Source organism: Oncorhynchus masou, chromosome 29, assembly GCF_036934945.1.
Source record: "Oncorhynchus masou masou isolate Uvic2021 chromosome 29, UVic_Omas_1.1, whole genome shotgun sequence".
In the NCBI taxonomy this organism is placed as follows: Eukaryota; Metazoa; Chordata; class Actinopteri; order Salmoniformes; family Salmonidae; genus Oncorhynchus; species Oncorhynchus masou.
In genome coordinates this window covers 77,102,283-77,124,859 of record NC_088240.1, presented here as the reverse complement: position 1 = coordinate 77,124,859, position 22,577 = coordinate 77,102,283, and the positions used below count along the sequence as shown (strand labels likewise).

At 44.5% G+C, this 22,577-nt stretch overlaps 1 protein-coding gene across 1 annotated transcript in view; it reads left to right on the top strand.

Annotated features, from left to right (window-relative positions):
- LOC135520620 (solute carrier family 2, facilitated glucose transporter member 3-like) overlaps positions 1-22,577 on the top strand; it is a 29,364-nt gene that overhangs the window by 3,881 nt on the left and 2,906 nt on the right. Inside the window, exons 3-7 of the mRNA XM_064946304.1 lie at positions 12,268-12,372; positions 12,651-12,811; positions 13,471-13,711; positions 13,974-14,136; positions 14,880-15,067. Coding sequence (XP_064802376.1) covers positions 12,268-12,372; positions 12,651-12,811; positions 13,471-13,711; positions 13,974-14,136; positions 14,880-15,067 — 858 coding nt within the window. The remainder of the gene's footprint in view (positions 1-12,267; positions 12,373-12,650; positions 12,812-13,470; positions 13,712-13,973; positions 14,137-14,879; positions 15,068-22,577) is intronic.

The following is a 22,577-nucleotide window of genomic DNA, read 5'->3' as shown; positions in this document are numbered from 1 at the left end:
GAGGACAGGCTGGTGAGTGTGTTTGGACTGTCTCCTGAGGTACGGGCTGGAGGACAGGCTGGTGAGTGTGTTTGGACTGTCTCCTGAGGTACGGGCTGGAGGACAGGCTGGTGAGTGTGTTTGGACTGTCTCCTGATGTACGGGCTGGAGGACAGGCTGGTGAGTGTGTTTGGACTGTCTCCTGAGGTACGGGCTGGAGGACAGGCTGGTGAGTGTGATTGGACTGTCTCCTGAGGTACGGGCTGGAGGACAGGCTGGTGAGTGTGTTTGGACTGTCTCCTGAGGTACGGGCTGGAGGACAGGCTGGTGAGTGTGTTTGGACTGTCTCCTGAGGTACGGGCTGGAGGACAGGCTGGTGAGTGTGTTTGGACTGTCTCCTGAGGTACGGGCTGGAGGACAGGCTGGTGAGTGTGTTTGGACTGTCTCCTGATGTACGGGCTGGAGGACAGGCTGGTGAGTGTGTTTGGACTGTCTCCTGAGGTACGGGCTGGAGGACAGGCTGGTGAGTGTGTTTGGACTGTCTCCTGAGGTACGGGCTGGAGGACAGGCTGGTGAGTGTGTTTGGACTGTCTCCTGAGGTACGGGCTGGAGGACAGGCTGGTGAGTGTGTTTGGACTGTCTCCTGAGGTACGGGCTGGAGGACAGGCTGGTGAGTGTGTTTGGACTGTCTCCTGAGGTACGGGCTGGAGGACAGGCTGGTGAGTGTGTTTGGACTGTCTCCTGAGGTACGGGCTGGAGGACAGGCTGGTGAGTGTGTTTGGACTGTCTCCTGAGGTACGGGCTGGAGGACAGGCTGGTGAGTGTGTTTGGACTGTCTCCTGAGGTACGGGCTGGAGGACAGGCTGGTGAGTGTGTTTGGACTGTCTCCTGAGGTACGGGCTGGAAGACAGGCGGGTGAGTGTGTTTGGACTGTCTCCTGAGGTACGGGCTGGAGGACAGGCTGGTGAGTGTGTTTGGACTGTCTCCTGAGGTACGGGCTGGAGGACAGGCGGGTGAGTGTGTTTGGACTGTCTCCTGAGGTACGGGCTGGAGGACAGGCGGGTGAGTGTGTTTGGACTGTCTCCTGAGGTACGGGCTGGAGGACAGGCTGGTGAGTGTGTTTGGACTGTCTCCTGAGGTACGGGCTGGAGGACAGGCTGGTGAGTGTGTTTGGACTGTCTCCTGAGGTACGGGCTGGAGGACAGGCTGGTGAGTGTGTTTGGACTGTCTCCTGAGGTACGGGCTGGAGGACAGGCTGGTGAGTGTGTTTGGACTGTCTCCTGAGGTACGGGCTGGAGGACAGGCTGGTGAGTGTGTTTGGACTGTCTCTTGAGGTACGGGCTGGAGGACAGGCTGGTGAGTGTGTTTGGACTGTCTCCTGAGGTACGGGCTGGAGGACAGGCTGGTGAGTGTGTTTGGACTGTCTCCTGAGGTACGGGCTGGAGGAAAGGCTGGTGAGTGTGTTTGGACTGTCTCCTGAGGTACGGGCTGGAGGACAGGCTGGTGAGTGTGTTTGGACTGTCTCCTGAGGTACGGGCTGGAGGACAGGCTGGTGAGTGTGTTTGGACTGTCTCCTGATGTACGGGCTGGAGGACAGGCTGGTGAGTGTGTTTGGACTGTCTCCTGAGGTACGGGCTGGAGGACAGGCTGGTGAGTGTGTTTGGACTGTCTCCTGAGGTACGGGCTGGAGGACAGGCTGGTGAGTGTGATTGGACTGTCTCCTGAGGTACGGGCTGGAGGACAGGCTGGTGAGTGTGTTTGGACTGTCTCCTGAGGTACGGGCTGGAGGACAGGCTGGTGAGTGTGTTTGGACTGTCTCCTGAGGTACGGGCTGGAGGACAGGCTGGTGAGTGTGTTTGGACTGTCTCCTGAGGTACGGGCTGGAGGACAGGCTGGTGAGTGTGTTTGGACTGTCTCCTGAGGTACGGGCTGGAGGACAGGCTGGTGAGTGTGTTTGGACTGTCTCCTGAGGTACGGGCTGGAGGACAGGCTGGTGAGTGTGTTTGGACTGTCTCTTGAGGTACGGGCTGGAGGACAGGCTGGTGAGTGTGTTTGGACTGTCTCCTGAGGTACGGGCTGGAGGACAGGCTGGTGAGTGTGTTTGGACTGTCTCGTGAGGTACGGGCTGGAGGACAGGCTGGTGAGTGTGTTTGGACTGTCTCTTGAGGTACGGGCTGGAGGACAGGCTGGTGAGTGTGTTTGGACTGTCTCTTGAGGTACGGGCTGGAGGACAGGCTGGTGAGTGTGTTTGGACTGTCTCTGAGGTACGGGCTGGAGGACAGGCTGGTGAGTGTGTTTGGACTGTCTCCTGAGGTACGGGCTGGAGGACAGGCTGGTGAGTGTGTTTGGACTGTCTCCTGAGGTACGGGCTGGAGGACAGGCTGGTGAGTGTGTTTGGACTGTCTCCTGAGGTACGGGCTGGAGGACAGGCTGGTGAGTGTGTTTGGACTGTCTCCTGAGGTACGGGCTGGACAGGCTGGTCTGGACTGTCTCCTGAGGTACGGGCTGGAGGACAGGCTGGTGAGTGTGTTTGGACTGTCTCCTGAGGTACGGGCTGGAGGACAGGCTGGTGAGTGTGTTTGGACTGTCTCCTGAGGTACGGGCTGGAGGACAGGCTGGTGAGTGTGTTTGGACTGTCTCCTGAGGTACGGGCTGGAGGACAGGCTGGTGAGTGTGTTTGGACTGTCTCTTGAGGTACGGGCTGGAGGACAGGCTGGTGAGTGTGTTTGGACTGTCTCCTGAGGTACGGGCTGGAGGACAGGCTGGTGAGTGTGTTTGGACTGTCTCTGAGGTACGGGCTGGAGGACAGGCTGGTGAGTGTGTTTGGACTGTCTCTTGAGGTACGGGCTGGAGGACAGGCTGGTGAGTGTGTTTGGACTGTCTCTGAGGTACGGGCTGGAGGACAGGCTGGTGAGTGTGTTTGGACTGTCTCCTGAGGTACGGGCTGGAGGACAGGCTGGTGAGTGTGTTTGGACTGTCTCCTGAGGTACGGGCTGGAGGACAGGCTGGTGAGTGTGTTTGGACTGTCTCCTGAGGTACGGGCTGGAGGACAGGCTGGTGAGTGTGTTTGGACTGTCTCCTGAGGTACGGGCTGGAGGACAGGCTGGTGAGTGTGTTTGGACTGTCTCCTGAGGTACGGGCTGGAGGACAGGCTGGTGAGTGTGTTTGGACTGTCTCCTGAGGTACGGGCTGGAGGACAGGCGGGTGAGTGTGTTTGGACTGTCTCCTGAGGTACGGGCTGGAGGACAGGCTGGTGAGTGTGTTTGGACTGTCTCCTGAGGTACGGGCTGGAGGACAGGCGGGTGAGTGTGATTGGACTGTCTCCTGAGGTACGGGCTGGAGGACAGGCTGGTGAGTGTGTTTGGACTGTCTCCTGAGGTACGGGCTGGAGGACAGGCTGGTGAGTGTGATTGGACTGTCTCCTGAGGTACGGGCTGGAGGACAGGCTGGTGAGTGTGTTTGGACTGTCTCTTGAGGTACGGGCTGGAGGACAGGCTGGTGAGTGTCCTCCAGCCCGTACCTCTGGAGACAGTCCAAACTTGGTGATTTACACAACATCTGTTTTACACAAATCTATAAAGATTTACATAATCTCATGGGGATTATTATTTTGAAGGGTACCCTGTTTTACCATCTTTACATATCTTACTTCACTTGTCGTAGGCCTATTCATTCAGGTTTCAGCTTGTTTTAGATGACTGGGTATTGTAATGTCACAAGGCCAGAGTGTCCTTCCTAGGGAAATACAATATGCCTGATTAGCACTATCACAGAACATAACACTCTTATCAGTGTAACTTGGGTAATGAAACCCTTAGAGCATTTTATTCTAATGGCCCCGGCGTCTGTGTTTTTAGTGTTAGCCCAGGTTACCTCCGTATGCAGTCATTCTGTGTCAGTTGGTCTTTGATTTGAAATATTTTCCAGGACAAGGCCTTTAAGTTATGCCTCCTACACCTACAGTACCAGTCAAAAGTTTGGACACACTTATTCATTCAGTAAAAAAAATAATATTGTACTATTTTGTACTATTTTATTTGTTCTATTTGTACTATAATCATAATCAGTCACCTGGAATGAATTTCAATTAACAGGTGTGCCTTGGTAAAAGTTAATTTGTGGAATTTCTTTCCTTCTTAATGCGTTTGAGCCAATCAGTTGTGTTGTGACAAGGTAGGGGTGGTATACAGAAGATAGCCCTGTTTGGTAAAAGTCCATATCATGGTAAGAACAGCTCAAATAAGCAAAGAGAAACGACAGTCCATCATTACTTTAAGACCTGAAACTGGCTCTCATGAGGACCGCCACAGGAAAGGAAGACCCAGAGTTACCTCTGCTGCAGAGGATGAATTCATTAGAGTTAACTGCACCTCAGATTGCAGCCCAAATAAATGCTTCACAGAGTTCAAGTAACAGACACATCTCAACATCAATTCTTCAGAATAGACTGCATGAATCAGGCCTTCATTGTCGAATTCCTGCAAAGAAACCACTACTAAAGGACACCAATAAGAAGAAGAAACTTGCTTTGGGCCAAGAAACATGAGCAATGGACATTAGACCGGTGGAAATCTGTCCTTGGGTCTGATGACTCCAAATTTTAGATTTTAAATTCCAACCGCTGTGTCTTTGTGATAATCAGAGTAGGTTAACAAATGATCTCCACATGTGTGGTTCCAAGCGTGAAGTATGGAGGAGGAGGTGTGATGGTGTGGGGGTGCTTTGCTGGTGACACTGTCAGTGATTTATTTAGAATTCAAGGCACACTTAACTAGCATGGCTACCACAGATTTCTGCAGTGATACACCATCCCATCTGGTTTGCGCTTAGTTGGACAATGACCCAACACACCTCCAGGCTGTGTAAGGGCTATTTGACCAAGAAGGAGAGTGATGGAGTGCTGCATCAGATGACCTGGCCTCCACAATCACCCGACCTCAACCCAATTGAGATGGTTTGGGATGAGTAGGACTGCATAGTGAAGGAAAAGCAACCAACAAGTGCTCGGAAAATATGGGAACTCCTTCAAGACTGTTGGAAAAGCATTCCAGGTGAAGCTGGTTGAAAAAATGTCAAGAGTGTGCAAAGCTGTCATCAAGGCAAAGGGTGGCTACTTTGAAGAATCGAAAATCTAAAATAGATTTTGATTAGTTTTTTGCTTACAGAGCAGGTTGCTTACAGAGCAGGTGGAGCAGGTTGAGAGCTTCAAGTTCCTTGGTGTCCACATCATCCACAAACTATCATAATCCAAACACACCAAGACAGTCGTGAAGAGGGCACAATACCGCCTATTCCCCCTCAGGAGACAGAAAATATTTGGCATGGGTCCTCAGATCGTCAAATATTTCTACAGCTGCACCATCAACACCATCCTGACTGGTTGCATCACCGCCTGGTATGGCAACTTCTCGACCTCAGTCCGCAAGGCATTACAGTGGATAGTGCGCACGGCCCAGTACATCACTGGGGCTAAGCTTCCTGCCATCCAGGACCTCTATGCCAGGCGGTGTCAGAGGAAGGACCTAAAAATGGACTAAGACTCCAGCCACCCTAGACATAGACTGTTTTCTCTGCTACAGCAAGGCAAGCGGTACCGGAGTGCCATGTCTAGGTCCAAAGGGCTTCTTAACAGCTTCTACCCCCAAGCCATAAGACTGCTGAACAGCTAATCAAATGGATATCCGGGCTACTTGCATTTACCTCTAATTACATGTACATACTACCTCAATTATCTCAACTAACCTGTGCCCCCACACATTGACTCTGTACCGGTACCCTCTGTATATAGCCTCTCTACTGTTATTTAATTGTTGCTCTTTAATTTTTATTTAATTTTAATTTTCTTATTTTTATTTTATTTAAATGTGTATTTGTTTTATTTATACATGTTTTACTTCAGTTTATTTTAGTAAACACTTTATTGTTGATTAAGGGCTTGTAAGTAAGCATTTCACTGTAAGGTTGTTTTCGGCACATGTGACAAATACAATTTGATTTGAATTGAGTTGATTACAAGACTGTTTTCAATCTTCAAAACAAATAGTTTTATTTGTACCCATTGTGTTACCCTATGACAATTCTAGTGCCTGACAGAAACTGTCTGGCCAGTCAAAGAACCAGAGTTACATATATCAGTACAAGAACAGACTGTTCAGTCCAGGACAATACAACACAAAGCACTCTGTCTTGGTGACACTGCTTTCACACTGTGATATAAAGGGAACTGCCAAAATAAAGGAAACACCAACATAAAGTGTCTTAACAAGGCATTGGGTCACCTCAAGCCAGAACAGTTTCAATAAACCTTGGCATAGATTCTGCAAGTGTCTGGAGGTGACACCATACTTCCACAAAAAAATCCATAATTTGTTGTTTTGCGGATGGTGGAGAAAAACTCAGGCATCTCTCCAGAACCTCCCGTAAGTGTTCAATTGGATGGTGGTACTGTCATCCTGGAAGAGACCACTCCCATCAGGTTAGAAATGATTCACCGTAAATTGAAGGTGATCACTCAGAAAGGAAAATTAGGTTAGGAGATTACATTATTTACAAATGTAAATTCATTATAATTTCTACAGCCTTTCTATCTGGTTTAAGTTGTTTAAGTTCAGACTGGAGAATTTCTTCATTTAAAAAAAATAATACCCGCAACCCAATCTCCCGTGACCCAAATTTGGGTCAGGACCAATCAGTTGAGAATCACTGGACTAAACAACACCCATTGATTGGTTATAATGAAAGTCCGTTATGTGGAGCCGCTGGATATTTGACATCACTGCCTTATGCTGTGTTTGTCACGTTCGTTGGAAGCATAAACGGACCAACGTGCAGCGTGATCTGGGTTCCACAGCTTTTTTTATTTAAAGTAAGTGAACCACACAACAAAACAATAAAGAATGAACGAACGAAACAAACAATGAACCGTGACTACAGAGGTGCAACATGCACTAACTCAAAACAATATCCCACAAAACACAGGTGGAAAAAAGGCTACCTAAATATGATCCTCAATTAGAGACAACGATAACCAGCTGCCTCTAATTGGGAACCATATCAAGCATACCAACCTAGTTATATGAAAACTAGAATACCCCCCTAGTCCCGCTCTGACCTTAACACCATAGAGAACCAAGGGCTCTCTATGGTCAGGGCGTGACAGTGTTTATGTAGGAAATTAATATATTAGTATCTGGTTCAAAGACGTATAAGGTTTTTAAAGTAGCAAAAAAATGAAACAGCAATTACAAACAAAGTAATTGTATTTTAATATGAAATACTGGTGTTATACGGTATGACAATATTTTGTTACCCTGAATACACTGGAACAGAATAAGATTCGCATCCATTAGATGTTATTAGTAGTCTATTAATAGTAGGCTATACAATGATAACACTTAATCAAAGTTTAAAAGTTAAATTAACTCCCTCTCCCTTTCTCTCTCAAACATGTTTTGTTACTATTTCCTTGCTAATGTTAATAATAATCACTTAACTCTAATTTGAGCCTGCGGCAACACTTTATGTTGCTTTAAGTGGCATTATTACACGATAGTTAATGTTGTATTTATGCATTGTTACACTGTAACTGGTAAATTTCAATTCAATGCAGGTACGAAAATGCAATTTCAAGATGCCTACACAAAATAGCTACATAAAATGCCCATCAAACTACTTCAATTCAAACTTGTACCGTCTTGATTTTTCATAAAGTGCCCCAAATATGAAGCAGCTATTAACTAATATTCATAATCCATTTTTAATCCATAATTGTGTGTGTATAATATATTAACCAATATAATCCATCAGTATTATTTATTGCACTGCAGTATTACCTTATCTGCAGTGCAATAAAACATTAACTACAGTGTAATAATGCAACTTAATGTTAAATGTTATCCACCCAGCTTTATACCCCATACCCCAATACCTTGCTTTTCTTCTGGCTAGTATTTTCTCCCTAGCAACTGAATCTGCGTTAATCTTTTGTCTGTGTCGTACAGCCCTCTCCTTATTACACAACGGCATCTACAGTATAAAGATAATGTGCCTTGAAAAACCTTAAAATGCCGTAAAATAGTTTAAAATTATAATATTCAGTATTAGTACAACAAGTAAATATGAATTCAATTTAATGATTCAATGTTGTAAAAAAAACATGTGGTAACAAAGCTACTGTCATTCAGAATAACGAGTGACATTGTGGTATAACATGAAACTTTTGTTGTGCTGAAGGACAAGGGTGATACTGAAGGATGGATTTCATACATAAACATATTTAACAAGCAGTTCCTTGGCCACCTACAGTTGAAGTCAGAAGTTTACATGCACTTAGGATGGAGTCATTAAAACAATTTTTCAACCACTCCACAAATTTCTTGTTAACAAACTATAGTTTTGGTAAGTCGGTTAGAACATCTACTTTGTGCATGACACAGGTCATTTTTCCAACAATTGTTTACAGACAGATTATTTCACTTATAATTCACTGTTTCACAATTCCAGTGGGTCAGAAGTTTGCATACGCTAAGTTGACTGTGCCTTTAAACAGCTTGGAAAATTCCAGAAAATTATGTCCTGGCTTTAGAAGCTTCTGATAAGCTAATTGACATAATTCATCAGTACAAACAATAGTACACAAGTATAAACACCATGGGACCACACAGCCATCATACAGCTCAGGAAGGAGACGTGTTCTGTCTCCTAGAGATGAAGTACTTTGGTGCGAAAAGCGAAAATCAATCCCAGAACAACAGCAAAGGACCTTGTGACGATGCTGGAGGAAACAGGTACAAAGTATCTATATCCACAGTAAAAGGAGTCCTATATCGACATCACCTGAAAGGTTGCTCAGCAAGGAAGAAGCCACTGCTCCAAAACCACAATAAATAAGCCAGACTACGGTTTGCAACTGCACATGGTGACAAAGATTGTACTTTTTGGAGAAATGTCCTCTGGTCTGATGAAACAAAAATAGAACTGTTTGGCCAATAATGACCATCGTTATGTTTGGAGGAAAAAGGGGGAGGCTTGCAAGCCGAAGAACACCATCCCAACTGTGAAGCACGGGGGTGGCAGCATAATGTTATGGGGTGCTTTGCTGCAGGAGGGGCTGGTGCACTTCACAAAATAGATGGCATCATGAGGCAGGCAAATTATGTGGATAGAAAATTATGTGGATATATTGAAGCAACATCTCAAGACATCAGTCAGGAAGTTATAGCTTGGTTGCAAATGTGTCTTCCAAATGGACAATGACCCCAAGCATACTTCCAAAGTTGTGGCAAAATGGCTTAGTGTGGAGTGGCCATCACAATGCCTTGACCTCAATCCTATAGAAAATATGTGGGCAGAACTGAAAAAGCGTGTGCGAGCAAAGGAATCCTACAAACTTGACTCATTTACACCAGCTCTGTCAGGAGGAATGGGCCAAAATTCACCCAACTTATTGTGGGAAGCTTGTGGAAGGCTAACCAGAACGTTTAACCCAAGTTAAACAATTTAAAGGCAATGCTACCAAATACTAATTGAGTGTATGTAAACTTCTGACCCATTGGGAATGTGATGAAAGAAATAAAGCTGAAATAAATTCTCTCTACTATTATTCTGACATTTCACATTCTTAAAATAAAGTGGTGCTCCTAACTGACCTAAGACAGGGAATTTTTTACGAGGATTAAATGTCAGGAATTGTCAAAAACTGAGTTTCAATGTATTTGGCTAAGGTGTATGTAAACTTCCGACTTAAACGGTATATAAAGTAATGACCTTGACCTATAAAGATTATCCTTACTTTTCATATTTAATATAGCTTTTTATAAAATAGTAACATTAAAAGTTTGTTTTCTTTGTTGTACTGAAGGACATGTGTTTTAGGTACAAAGGTTACTAGAGGGTGAAAAGGTGAAATCATCAAATATATAGAGAGATTTACTCACCTCATCACATTGATAGAAGTTCTTCAATAGGTCTTCTTTGTGATGTCACACACTGTCACATGATTACCATCATGTGATATGCTTTAAAATGGCTTTTTACCTTTGTGATACTGAATGACATTGATGACGCGCAAAAGTCCAGACAAAAGTTATTCAAGATTTTAATATTTTTTAGATATGTTGCCCATTATTCTATATATTGTTGCAAACAAACACAATTATGCCATGCGTGTTAATTTGTATTTTTAGAATGAATTTCTAAATTTTAACCCGGAAAGTTACTCTGAAGGACATTTTGACACAACTCCCTTAATTGAATAGTTTGCAACACAAATATTTATGGGTCAAAAGAAGGGTAAGAGTTGAGTGATTTAATATACATATTAAATATTATACATATTTATCTTTTTATGTTAAATTTAAATGTCTCGTCTTTGACCCATCTATGTGTAATAGTGTGTGTCATAAAGAGTAGCCTACCTTTGTGTAATAATAACTGATATACTGTCATGTTACTTTCCTATAGCCTACATTCTCTGTCAAGTGATGTGGTATTTCAGATGAGTAGGGTTTGGTCCTTTAAAAGAGACCACATCAAACAGGGTTTCTTTCCCTGGTCTGGCCCAGGGCTTTGCATAGCAGACGTTCATTATAACCAATCAGCTTGGTGCTGCTATGTTGCCCAGCTTTAAATTGAAAACAAATATATATATATTTCACCTTTATTTAACCAGGTAGGCCAGTTGAGAACAAGTTCTCATTTACAACTGCGACCTGGCCAAGATAAAGCAAAGCAGTGTGACAAAAACAACAATACAGAGTTACACATAAACAAACATACAGTCAATAACACAATGCAATACTCTATGTACAGTGTGTGCAAATGTAGAAGAGGTGGGAGGTTGGCAAAAAATTGTCCATAGAGTCGAAATAATTACAATTTAGCATTAACACTGGAGTGATAGATGTGCAGATGATGATGTACAAGTAGAGATACTGGTGTGCAAAAGAGAAAGAAGATAGATAACAATATGGGGATGAGGTAGTTGGGTGTGCTATTTACAGATTGGCTATGTACAGGTACAGTGATTAGTAAACTGCTCTGACAGCTGATGCTTAAAGTTAGAGAGGGAGATAGAAGTTATTTTTGCAGTTCGTTCCAGTCATTGGGAGCAGATAACTGGAAGGAAAGGCAGCCAAAGGAAGTATTGGCTTTGGGGATGACCAGTGAAATATACCTGCTGGGACGCATGCTATGGGTGGGTGTTGCTGTGGTGACCAGTGAGCTGAGATAAGGCGGGGCTTTACCTAGCAAAAACCTATAGATGACCTGGAGCCAGTGGGTTTGGTGACGGATATGTAGTGAGGGCCAGCCAACTAGAGCATACAGGTCACAGTGGTGGGCAGTAAATGGGGCTTTGGTGATAAAACAGATGGCACTGTGATAGACTACATCCAGTTTGCTGAGTAGAGTGTTGGAGGCAATTTTGTAAATGACATCGCCGAAGTCAAGGATCGGTAGGATAGTCAGTTTTACAAGGGTTTGTTTGGCAGCATGAGTGAAGGATGCTTTGTTGCGAAATAGGAAGCCGATTCTAGATGTAATTTTGGATTGGAGATGCTTAATGTCTGGAAGGACAACTGACTGAACTGAACTGAACTGAACTGGATCATTCACCGAAATGCCACAGCTAAAATGAAAAAATCTTCATGCCAGATGATTTCACTTGGTATTTGTTTCAGTAGTTGTTAGTATTAATATATTAACGCATATTGGACTGGTATAACAGCCGAACCCAATACAATAGGCCTCAACAGTAGAATAAAGTAGCATAAATCCATAGTAGCATAGCGTCTCTATTCTTCTCACAGTTCATCCTCAAGACTCCAGGTCGATCAGGATTTTGCAAACATGGTTCCATTTCCACTGTTTTGTAACACCTAACCTAGCGTGGCAGTGTAGACCGTGACAGCTTGTGAATGCTCAGAGAGAAAGCAAAAGGGAGGGAGAACAATCACAAACAGACTGTTTCATTGTGTATTTTCTACTGTCACTGGGAACAACAAGAGCTTTGTGGGCCAAGACACTGGTTATGACACTGGCTATGATGACAATGACAGAATTATTGTACACTACGTCTCCATCCATATGCATGAGACCAGTGGATATCTAATTTCCTGTTTCTCTCTCTCTCTCTCTCTCTCTCGCTATCCTTTTCTCTGTCACTTTCTTGTTATCTGTTTCTCTCTCTCTTTCTATTATTTTAACACCCCTCTCCCTCCATCACTCCCTCTCTCTCCCCGTTTTCACTCACCCTCTCTCCTCCTCCTTCTATCCCTCCTCCATCCCCAGAAGAAGAAGGGAGTGACCTGTTACCTCCTCTACTGCATCACTACAGCCGTCATCGGCTCCCTGCAGTTCGGATACAACACTGGAGTCATCAATGCCCCTGAGCAGGTGTGTGTGTGTGTGTTGGTGTGTGTGTGTGCGCACACACACACACACACACACACATGGATGTGCTGTTGTTTTCAACTTTGTCTCCTCCTTGTGGGCAGTCAGTGGCAGTACTCATGTGTATTGACGATAACAGTCAGGGCTGAAACAAATGCCTGCACCCTCTGTATCTCTGTCATCTCCAGGACTAGGATTTTAGACCACTTGCCTAAATCCTCAGTGATATTCCCACCCTTTAACCTCTGAAGGCTCTAAGGTTCTGTCATCTCCACTCTCAGAAACTGCGACGGTTCTTCCAGAATGTGTCTATGGATCGTTATGGAGACCCCTTCTCCCCTGGGACTAACACCATGGTTTGGAGCTTCGCTGTGGCCATCTTCAGTGTGGGGGGCATGGTTGGGTCCTTGTCTGTGGGGGTCATGGTGGACAGGTTTGGGAGGTGAGTTAAGGACTAATGATACAAAAAAATGCAGATGTACAGTAAATGTGTGTTTGGAAGTGGTTTTGTATCTGTAATGACTTTATAGTGTTTAATTTTATTTTATTCCCAGCACCACAATAAGAGCTGTGGGGCATGTAAATATTTACATTTACATTTAAGTCATTAAGCAGACGCTCTTATCCAGAGCGACTTACAAATTGGTGAATTCACCTTCTGACATCCAGTGGAACAGCCACTTTACAATAGTGCATCTAAATCATTTAAGGGGGGGTGAGAAGGATTACTTTATCCTATCCTAGGTATTCCTTGAAGAGGTGGGGTTTCAGGTGTCTCCGGAAGGTGGTGATTGACTCCGCTGTCCTGGCGTCGTGAGGGAGTTTGTTCCACCATTGGGGGCCCAGAGCAGCGAACATGCTGTAATGTTAATTGGGGCTGTAATTTTAATTGAGGTCTTACCTCCTAACCTAGCCTCATCTCACCTCACTTCATCGCTGTTTATTTAGCAGGCCATTCATGGTCTCTGGCAGGGCACTGGACTAAATGGCTTCCCCCGTCTTTCTAACCACCACACATTTTTCCTCCCACTGTCCTTCTTTTCTTTCCCCTTTTCCTATCCTCCTCTCTCTCTCTCTCTCTCTCTCTCTCCCTCTCCCCAGGCGGAAGTCCATGCTCCTGGCCAACGTGCTGGCCCTTCTGGGTGGAACTCTGATGGGTCTGTCCAGCCTGTGTAAGTCCTTTGAGATGGTCATCATTGGCAGGCTGGTCATTGGCGTGTTCTGTGGCCTGTGTACGGGACTGACGCCCATGTATGTGGGAGAGCTGGCCCCCACGCACCTCAGGGGGGCCTTCGGCACCCTTCACCAGCTGGGAGTGGTCATTGGCATCCTGGTGGCACAGGTACCACAGAGAGGACCAGGCACTGGTTCACTTTCATTTAGGTTATTTTGGTTCAAACTCTACTGAGTTTATTGTAATTAATTGAACTTATTGTTATTGAGGTCAATTGATATAAATGCTGTTCATTTCACTGAATGTAATTGACCGATCTCCTTTTTCTGTACAATCAAGTCAGTTAAATCTGTTTTAGTTTGAGCATTACTTTTCTACTACCTTAAGCTTTAACCCTGGCCATCCTGTTGTCCCTCTCTCTGCTCTGTAGGTCTTTGGTCTGGAGTTTCTGCTGGGGTCAGACTCCCTGTGGCCCCTCCTGCTGTCCCTGACGGCCATCCCTGCTGTGGTGCAGAGCATCATGTTGCCCTTCTGCCCAGAGAGCCCCCGTTACCTCCTCATCAGCCTCAACCAGGAGGAGGAGGCTCGCAAAGGTCAGGGAGAGGAGACATGTTACTGATCATATTACACATAGATGTTACTGATCATATTACACATAGATGTTACTGATCATATTACACATAGGAGATGTTACTGATCATATTACACATAGGATATGTTACTGATCATATTACACATAAGATATGTTACTGATCATATTATACATAAGATATGTTACTGATCATATTACACATAGGAGATGTTACTGATCATATTACACATAGGAGATGTTACTGATCATATTACACATAGGAGATGTTACTGATCATATTACACATAGGAGATGTTACTGATCATATTACACATAGGAGATGTTACTGATCATATTACACATAGGAGATGTTACTGATCATATTACACATAGGAGATGTTACTGATCATATTACACATAGGAGATGTTACTGATCATATTACACATAGGAGATGTTACTGATCATATTACACATAGGAGATGTTACTGATCATATTACACATAGGAGATGCTATTGATCATATTAAACCTAGGAGATGTTACTGATCATATTACACATAGGAGATGCTATTGATCATATTAAACCTAGGAGATGTTATTGATCATATTGCATAGCACTCATTTAGGGAACTTTATTATTTGACCGTTTTCTTAGAAACTATGTGGTGTAAAAGTATTTTCATGACAATTACTCTGTTATTTATTTGGGATTCATTAGTATCAGAAAGTACCTAGTATTTAAAAAATATCTCGCCCTCCCACCAGCCCTGGTGCGTCTGCGTGGCTGTGAGGATGTAAGTGATGACATCCAGGAGATGAAGGAAGAAGGGATGAAGATGGCCATGGAGAAGAAGGTCACTATTCCAGAACTCTTCCGTTCGCCAGCCTACCGTCAGCCAATCATCATCGCCATCATCCTGCAGCTCTCCCAGCAGCTCTCTGGCATCAACGCGGTGAGTAGACTACAACTCCCACAATGCAACATAATTAGGGAGTTCTTCCATACTACATAATTTAACTAAGGTAAACATCAAGGAAAAGCCTTTAAGAGAAAATTGCGCCGGAAGAAATGGCAGCAGTTTTATGGGCGCCCAACCAATTGTGCTATTATGTGGGGGGTTTTCTTGTTATTTGTAACTTATTTTGTACATAATGTTTCTGCGACCGTATCTTACGGCAAAAAAAGAGCTTCTTGATATTAGGACAGCGATCACTCATCTCGGATTAAACAAAGATTTTTTCTTCAACAAGCAAGTCGCATAGACATTCTCCAAATACCCGACAGGGCCGACATCCCGGTTATTTGTAAGAGAAAGCGACACAGGTACAGAGGACAAAGAGCAGGATGCCTGGTCAGGACCCGGAAATGGCGAGTGGGAAAGCTGCCGTTACCGTCAATACTACTCGCCAACGTACAATCATTGGACAATAAACTAGACGAGGTACGATCACGAATATCCTACCAACGGGACATCAAAAACTGTAATATCCTATGTTTCACGGAATCGTGACTGAATGACGACATGGATATTCAGCTAGCGAGATACACGCTGCACCGGCAAGATAGAACAGCACACTCTGGTAAGACGAGGGGGCGGGGGGGGCGTTCTGTGCATATTTGTAAACAAAAATCACGAAATCTAAGGAAGTCTCTAGATTTATTGTGATAAATTGCAGGCCACACTACTTGCCTAGAGAGTTTTCAGCTCTACTTTTCGTGGCTGTTTATTTACCACCACAGACAGATGCTGGCACGAAGACCGCACTCAGTCAGCTGTATAAAGAAATAAGCAAACAGGAAACCACTCACCCAGAGGTGACGCTCCTAGTGGTCGGAGACTTTAATGCAGCGAAACTTAAATCAGTTCTACCAAATTTCCATCAACATGTTAAATGTGCAACCAGAGGGGGGAAAAATCGAGATCACCTGTATTCCACACACAGAGACGCGTACAAAGCTCTCCCTTGCCCTCCATTTGGTAAATCCGACCACAACTCTATCCTCCTGATTCCTGCTTACAAGTTAAAATTAAAGCAGGAAGCACCACTGACTCTGTCTATAAAAAAGTGGTCAGATGAAGCAGATGGAACAGACTGGAACATGTTCCGGGATTCTTCCGAAGGCATTGAGGAGTACACCACATCAGTCACTGGCTTTATCAATAAGTGCATTGAGGACGTCGTCCCCACAGTGACTGTACGTACATACCCCAACCAGAAGCCATGGATTACAGGCAACATTCGCACTGAGCTAAAGGGTAGATCTCCCACTTACAAAGGTGTGGGATTCTAACCCGGAAGCTTACAAGAAATCCTGCTATGCCCTGCGAGAAACCATCAAACAGGCAAAGCGTCAATACAGGGCTAAGATTGAATCATACTACACCGGCTCCGACACTCGTCTTATGTGGCAGGGCTTGCAAACTATTACAGACTACAAAGGGAAACACAGCTGAGAGCTGCCCAGTGACACAAGCCTACCAGACGAGCTAAATCACTTCTATGCTCGCTTTGAGGCAAGCAACACTGAGGCATGCATGAGAGCATCAGCTGTTCCGGAAGACTGTGTGATCACGCTTTCCGTAGCCGATGTGAGTAAGACCTTTAAACAGGCCAACATACACAAGGCTGCGGGGCCAGACGGATTACCAGGACGTGTGCTCCGGGCATGTGCTGACCAACTGGCAGGTGTCTGTGCTGACCAACTGGCAGGTGTCTTCACTGACAATTTAAACATGTCCCTGATTGAGTCTGTAATACCAACATGTTTCAAGCAGACCACCATAGTCCCTGTGCCCCAGAACACAAAGGCAATCTGCTTAAATGACTACAGACCTGTAGAACTCACATCCGTAGCCATGAAGTGCTTTGAAAGGTTGGTAATGGCTCACATCAACACCATTATCCCAGAAACCCTAGACCCACTCCAATTTGCATACCGCCCAAAAAGATCCACAGATGATGCAATCTCTATTGCACTCCACACTGCCCTTTCCCACCTGGACAAAAGGAACACTTATGTGTGAATGCTACTCAATGACTACCGCTCAGCGTTCAACACCATAGTACCCTCAAAGCTCATCACTAAGCTAAGGATCCTGGGACTAGACACCATCCTCTGCAACTGTATCCTGGACTTCCTGACGGGCCATCCCCAGGGGGTCAGAGTAGGTAGCAACACATCCGCCACGCTGATCCTCAACACTGGAGCTCCCCAGGGGTGTGTACTCCCTGTTCACCCACGACTGTATGGCCAGGCATTTTTTTAAATTTTTTTTATTTCACCTTTATTTAACCAGGTAGGCTAGTTGAGAACAAGTTATCATTTGCAACTGCGACCTGGCCAAGATAAAGCTTAGCAGTGTGAACAGACAACACAGAGTTACACATGGAGTAAACAATTAACAAGTCAATAACACAGTACAAAAAAGGGGAGTCTATATACATTGTGTGCAAAAGGCATGAGGAGGTAGGCGAATAATTACAATTTTGCAGATTAGCACTGGAGTGATAAATGATCAGATGGTCATGTACAGGTAGAGATATTGGTGTGCAAAAGAGCAGAAAAGTAAATAAATAAAAACAGTATGGGGATGAGGTAGGTGAAAATGGGTGGGCTATTTACCAATAGACTATGTACAGCTGCAGCGATCGGTTAGCTGCTCAGATAGCACATGTTTGAAGTTGGTGAGGGAGATAAAAGTCTCCAACTTCAGGGATTTTGCAATTCGTTCCAGTCACAGGCAGCAGAGTACTGGAACGAAAAGCGGCCAAATGAGGTGTTGGCTTTAGGGATGATCAGTGAGATACACCTGCTGGAGCGCGTGCTACGGATGGGTGTTGCCATCGTGACCAGTGAACTGAGATAAGGCGGAGCTTTACCTAGCATGGACTTGTAGATGACCTGGAGCCAGTGGGTCTGGCGACGAATATGTAGCGAGGGCCAGCCGACTAGAGCATACAAGTCGCAGTGGTGGGTGGTATAAGGTGCTTTAGTGACAAAACGGATGGCACTGTGATAAACTGCATCCAGTTTGCTGAGTAGAGTGTTGGAGGCAATTTTGTAGATGACATCGCCGAAGTCGAGGATCGGTAGGATAGTCAGTTTTACTAGGGTAAGTTTGGCGGCGTGAGTGAAGGAGGCTTTGTTGCGGAATAGAAAGCCGACTCTTGATTTGATTTTCGATTGGAGATGTTTGATATGAGTCTGGAAGGAGAGTTTACAGTCTAGCCAGACACCTAGGTACTTATAGGTGTCCACATATTCAAGGTCGGAACCATCCAGGGTGGTGATGCTCGTCGGGCATGCGGGTGCAGGCAGCGATCGGTTGAAAAGCATGCATTTGGTTTTACTGGCGTTTAAGAGCAGTTGGAGGCCACGGAAGGAGTGTTGTATGGCATTGAAGCTCGTTTGGAGGTTAGATAGCACAGTGTCCAAGGACCGGCCGGAAGTATATAGAATGGTGTCGTCTGCGTAGAGGTGGATCAGGGAATCGCCCGCAGCAAGAGCAACATCATTGCTATATACAGAGAAAAGAGTCGGCCCGAGAATTGAACCCTGTGGCACCCCCATAGAGACTGCCAGAGGACCGGACAGCATGCCCTCCGATTTGACACACTGAACTCTGTCTGCAAAGTAATTGGTGAACCAGGCAAGGCAGTCATCCGAAAAACCGAGGCTACTGAGTCTGCCGATAAGAATATGGTGATTGACAGAGTCGAAAGCCTTGGCAAGGTCCAGGGTGTCTCCCCCTTTGAAGAGGGGGATGACTGCGGCAGCTTTCCAATCCTTGGGGATCTCAGACGATATGAAAGAGAGGTTGAACAGGCTGGTAATAGGGGTTGCGACAATGGCGGCGGATAGTTTCAGAAATAGAGGGTCCAGATTGTCAAGCTCAGCTGATTTGTACGGGTCCAGGTTTTGCAGCTCTTTCAGAACATCTGCTATCTGGATTTGGGTAAAGGAGAACCTGGAAGGGCAAACTTCTGCCTGAAGAAGCTGGCCTTAGCTTTCCTGACTGACTGCGTGTATTGGTTCCTGACTTCCCTGAACAGTTGCATATCGCGGGGACTATTCGATGCTATTGCAGTCCGCCACAGGATGTGGCGGACTGCAGGACTGCAGGATGACTCCAACATCATCATTAAGTTTGCAGACGACACAACAGTGTTCACCGACAATGACGAGACAGCCTACCTGGCCGTGTGGTGCCAGAATAACAACCTATCCCTCAACGTAACCAAGACTAAGGAGATTATTGTGGACTACAGGAAAAGGAGGACCGAGCACACCCCCATTCTCATCGATGGGGCTGTAGTGGAGCAGTTTGAGAGCTTCAAATTTCTTGGTATCCACATCAACAACAAACTAGAATGGTCCAAACACACCAAGACAGTTGTGAAGAGGGCACGACAAAGCCTATTCCCCCTCAAGAAACTAAAAAGATTTGGCATGGGTCTTGAGATCCTCAAAAGGTTCTACAGCTGCAACATCGAGAGCACTGGTTGCATCACTGCCTGGTACGGCAATTGCTTGGCCTCTGACCGCAAGGCACTACAGAGGGTAGTGCGTACGGCCCAGTACATCACTGGGGCTAAGCTGCCTGCCAATCAGGACCTCTACACCAGGTGATGTCAGAGGAAGGCCCTAAAAGTGTCAATGACCCCAGCCACCCCAGTCATAGACTGTTCTCTCTACTACCGCATGGCAAGCGGTACCGGAGTGCCAAGTCTAGGACAAAAAGGATTCTCAACAGTTTTACCCACAAACCATAAGACTCCTGAACAGGTAATCAAATGGCTACCTGGACAATTTGCATGGTGTGCCCCCCAACCCCCTCTTTTTACGCTGCTGCTACTTTCTGCTTATCATATATGCATAGTCACTTTAACTATACATTCATGTACATACTACCTCAATCAGCCTGACTAACCGGTGTCTGTATGTAGCCTCGCTACTTTTATAGCCTCGCTACAGTATATAGCCTGTCTTTTTACTGTTGTTTTATTTCTTTGCCTGCCTATTGTTCACCTAATATCTTTTTTGCACTATTGGTTAGAGCCTGTAAGTAAGCATTTCACTGTAAGTTCTACACCTGTTGTATTCGGCGCACGTGACAAATAAACTTTGATTTGATTTAAGTTGGACAGAGAGTTTTTCCTTCTCTTAATCCATGACCCCTGATCTAACAGTACAGTTGGAAGCAATATGGTGGAAACCTATCCAACCCTTTTGTAAATTAGTAATGAAGGAAAGGAGATGAGGAAAGAGAAGCATAACCACAGATTTCAAAAGAATGAGTTCACAATGAGCCTTTCCAGATCAAGTTATTGCGTATAGGCATATGTAGTAGGACGTGTAATGTTGCAACTCACACAGTTCTACAGAAGTCACAGTTCAACGTTAGAATACTGAAACTAAATGATTCAGTGAAGAGATGCCAACATACAGAGACTGTCAAGGCACCACCTCCTCTTCAGCCCAGAGGCTGAGGAAGGAAGCGTTTGATTAAGTGGAATGGATGTAGCATAATAACATGATTGGCTAGCGAGATGATCACCCTAAGATCTAATGGAGATGGCGCAATGACATTTAGACTGGGCCTAATTCAGATGCATGTTAGAGGGCACTTTTACTGAACAATGTGTTTGTTTCATATGTTTTGCTTTTCGTGTTTTGTGTTTGATGTGTATATAGATATATATATAGTGTAATGGTTGTTTATTGATGTGTAATATAGATATATATAGTGTAATGGTTGTTTATTGATGTGTATATAGATATATATAGTGTAATGGTTGTTTATTGATGTGTAAAATAGATATATATAGTGTAATGGATATTTATTGATGTGTATATAGATATATATATAGTGTAATGGATGTTTATTGATGTGTATATAGATATGTATAGTGAAACTGTATATATAAACTGTATATATTTATTGGTGTGTATATGTATGTATAGTGAAACTGTTGTTTATTGATGTGTATATAGATATATATAGTGTAATTGATGTTTATTGATGTGTATATAGATATATATAGTGTAATGGTTGTTTATTGATGTGTATATAGATATGTATAGTAAAACGGTTGTTTATTGGTGTTCATGCAGGGCTCATCTGCTAAAGAGACTGTGGTCTCAGCATGACTCCCTTCTTAAATAAAAGTTACATAAAACAATTATAAATACAGCATCAATCAAACCCAGAGGGCCACAAAACACACTGAAACAACAGCCCTCTCTCTGTCTGTAGGAGTAAACATGGGTCGACAATAACTAGATTTAACTAGATACAGTGCCTTGCGAAAGTATTCGGCCCCCTTGAACTTTGCGACCTTTTGCCACATTTCAGGCTTCAAACATAAAGATATAAAACTGTATTTTTTGTGAAGAATCAACAACAAGTGGGACACAATCATGAAGTGGAACAACATTTATTGGATATTTCAAACTTTTTTAACAAATCAAAACTGAAAAATTGGGCGTGCAAAATTATTCAGCCCCTTTACTTTCAGTGCAGCAAACTCTCTCCAGAAGTTCAGTGAGGATCTCTGAATGATCCAATGTTGACCTAAATGACTAATGATGATAAATACAATCCACCTGTGTGTAATCAAGTCTCCGTATAAATGCACCTGCACTGTGATAGTCTCAGAGGTCCGTTAAAAGCGCAGAGAGCATCATGAAGAACAAGGAACACACCAGGCAGGTCCGAGATACTGTTGTGAAGAAGTTTAAAGCCGGATTTGGATACAAAAATATTTCCCAAGCTTTAAACATCCCAAGGAGCACTGTGCAAGCGATAATATTGAAATGGAAGGAGTATCAGACCACTGCAAATCTACCAAGACCTGGCCGTCCCTCTAAACTTTCAGCTCATACAAGGAGAAGACTGATCAGAGATGCAGCCAAGAGGCCCATGATCACTCTGGATGAACTGCAGAGATCTACAGCTGAGGTGGGAGACTCTGTCCATAGGACAACAATCAGACGTATATTGCACAAATCTGGCCTTTATGGAAGAGTGGCAAGAAGAAAGCCATTTCTTAAAGATATCCATAAAAAGTGTTGTTTAAAGTTTGCCACAAGCCACCTGGGAGACACACCAAACATGTGGAAGAAGGTGCTCTGGTCAGATGAAACCAAAATGTAACTTTTTGGCAACAATGCAAAACGTTATGTTTGGCGTAAAAGCAACACAGCTCATCACCGTGAACACACCATCCCCACTGTCAAACATGGTGGTGGCAGCATCATGGTTTGGGCCTGCTTTTCTTCCGCAGGGACAGGGAAGATGGTTAAAATTGATGGGAAGATGGATGGAGCCAAATACAGGACCATTCTGGAAGAAAACCTGATGGAGTCTGCAAAAGACCTGAGACTGGGACGGAGATTTGTCTTCCAACAAGACAATGATCCAAAACATAAAGCAAAATCTACAATGGAATGGTTCAAAA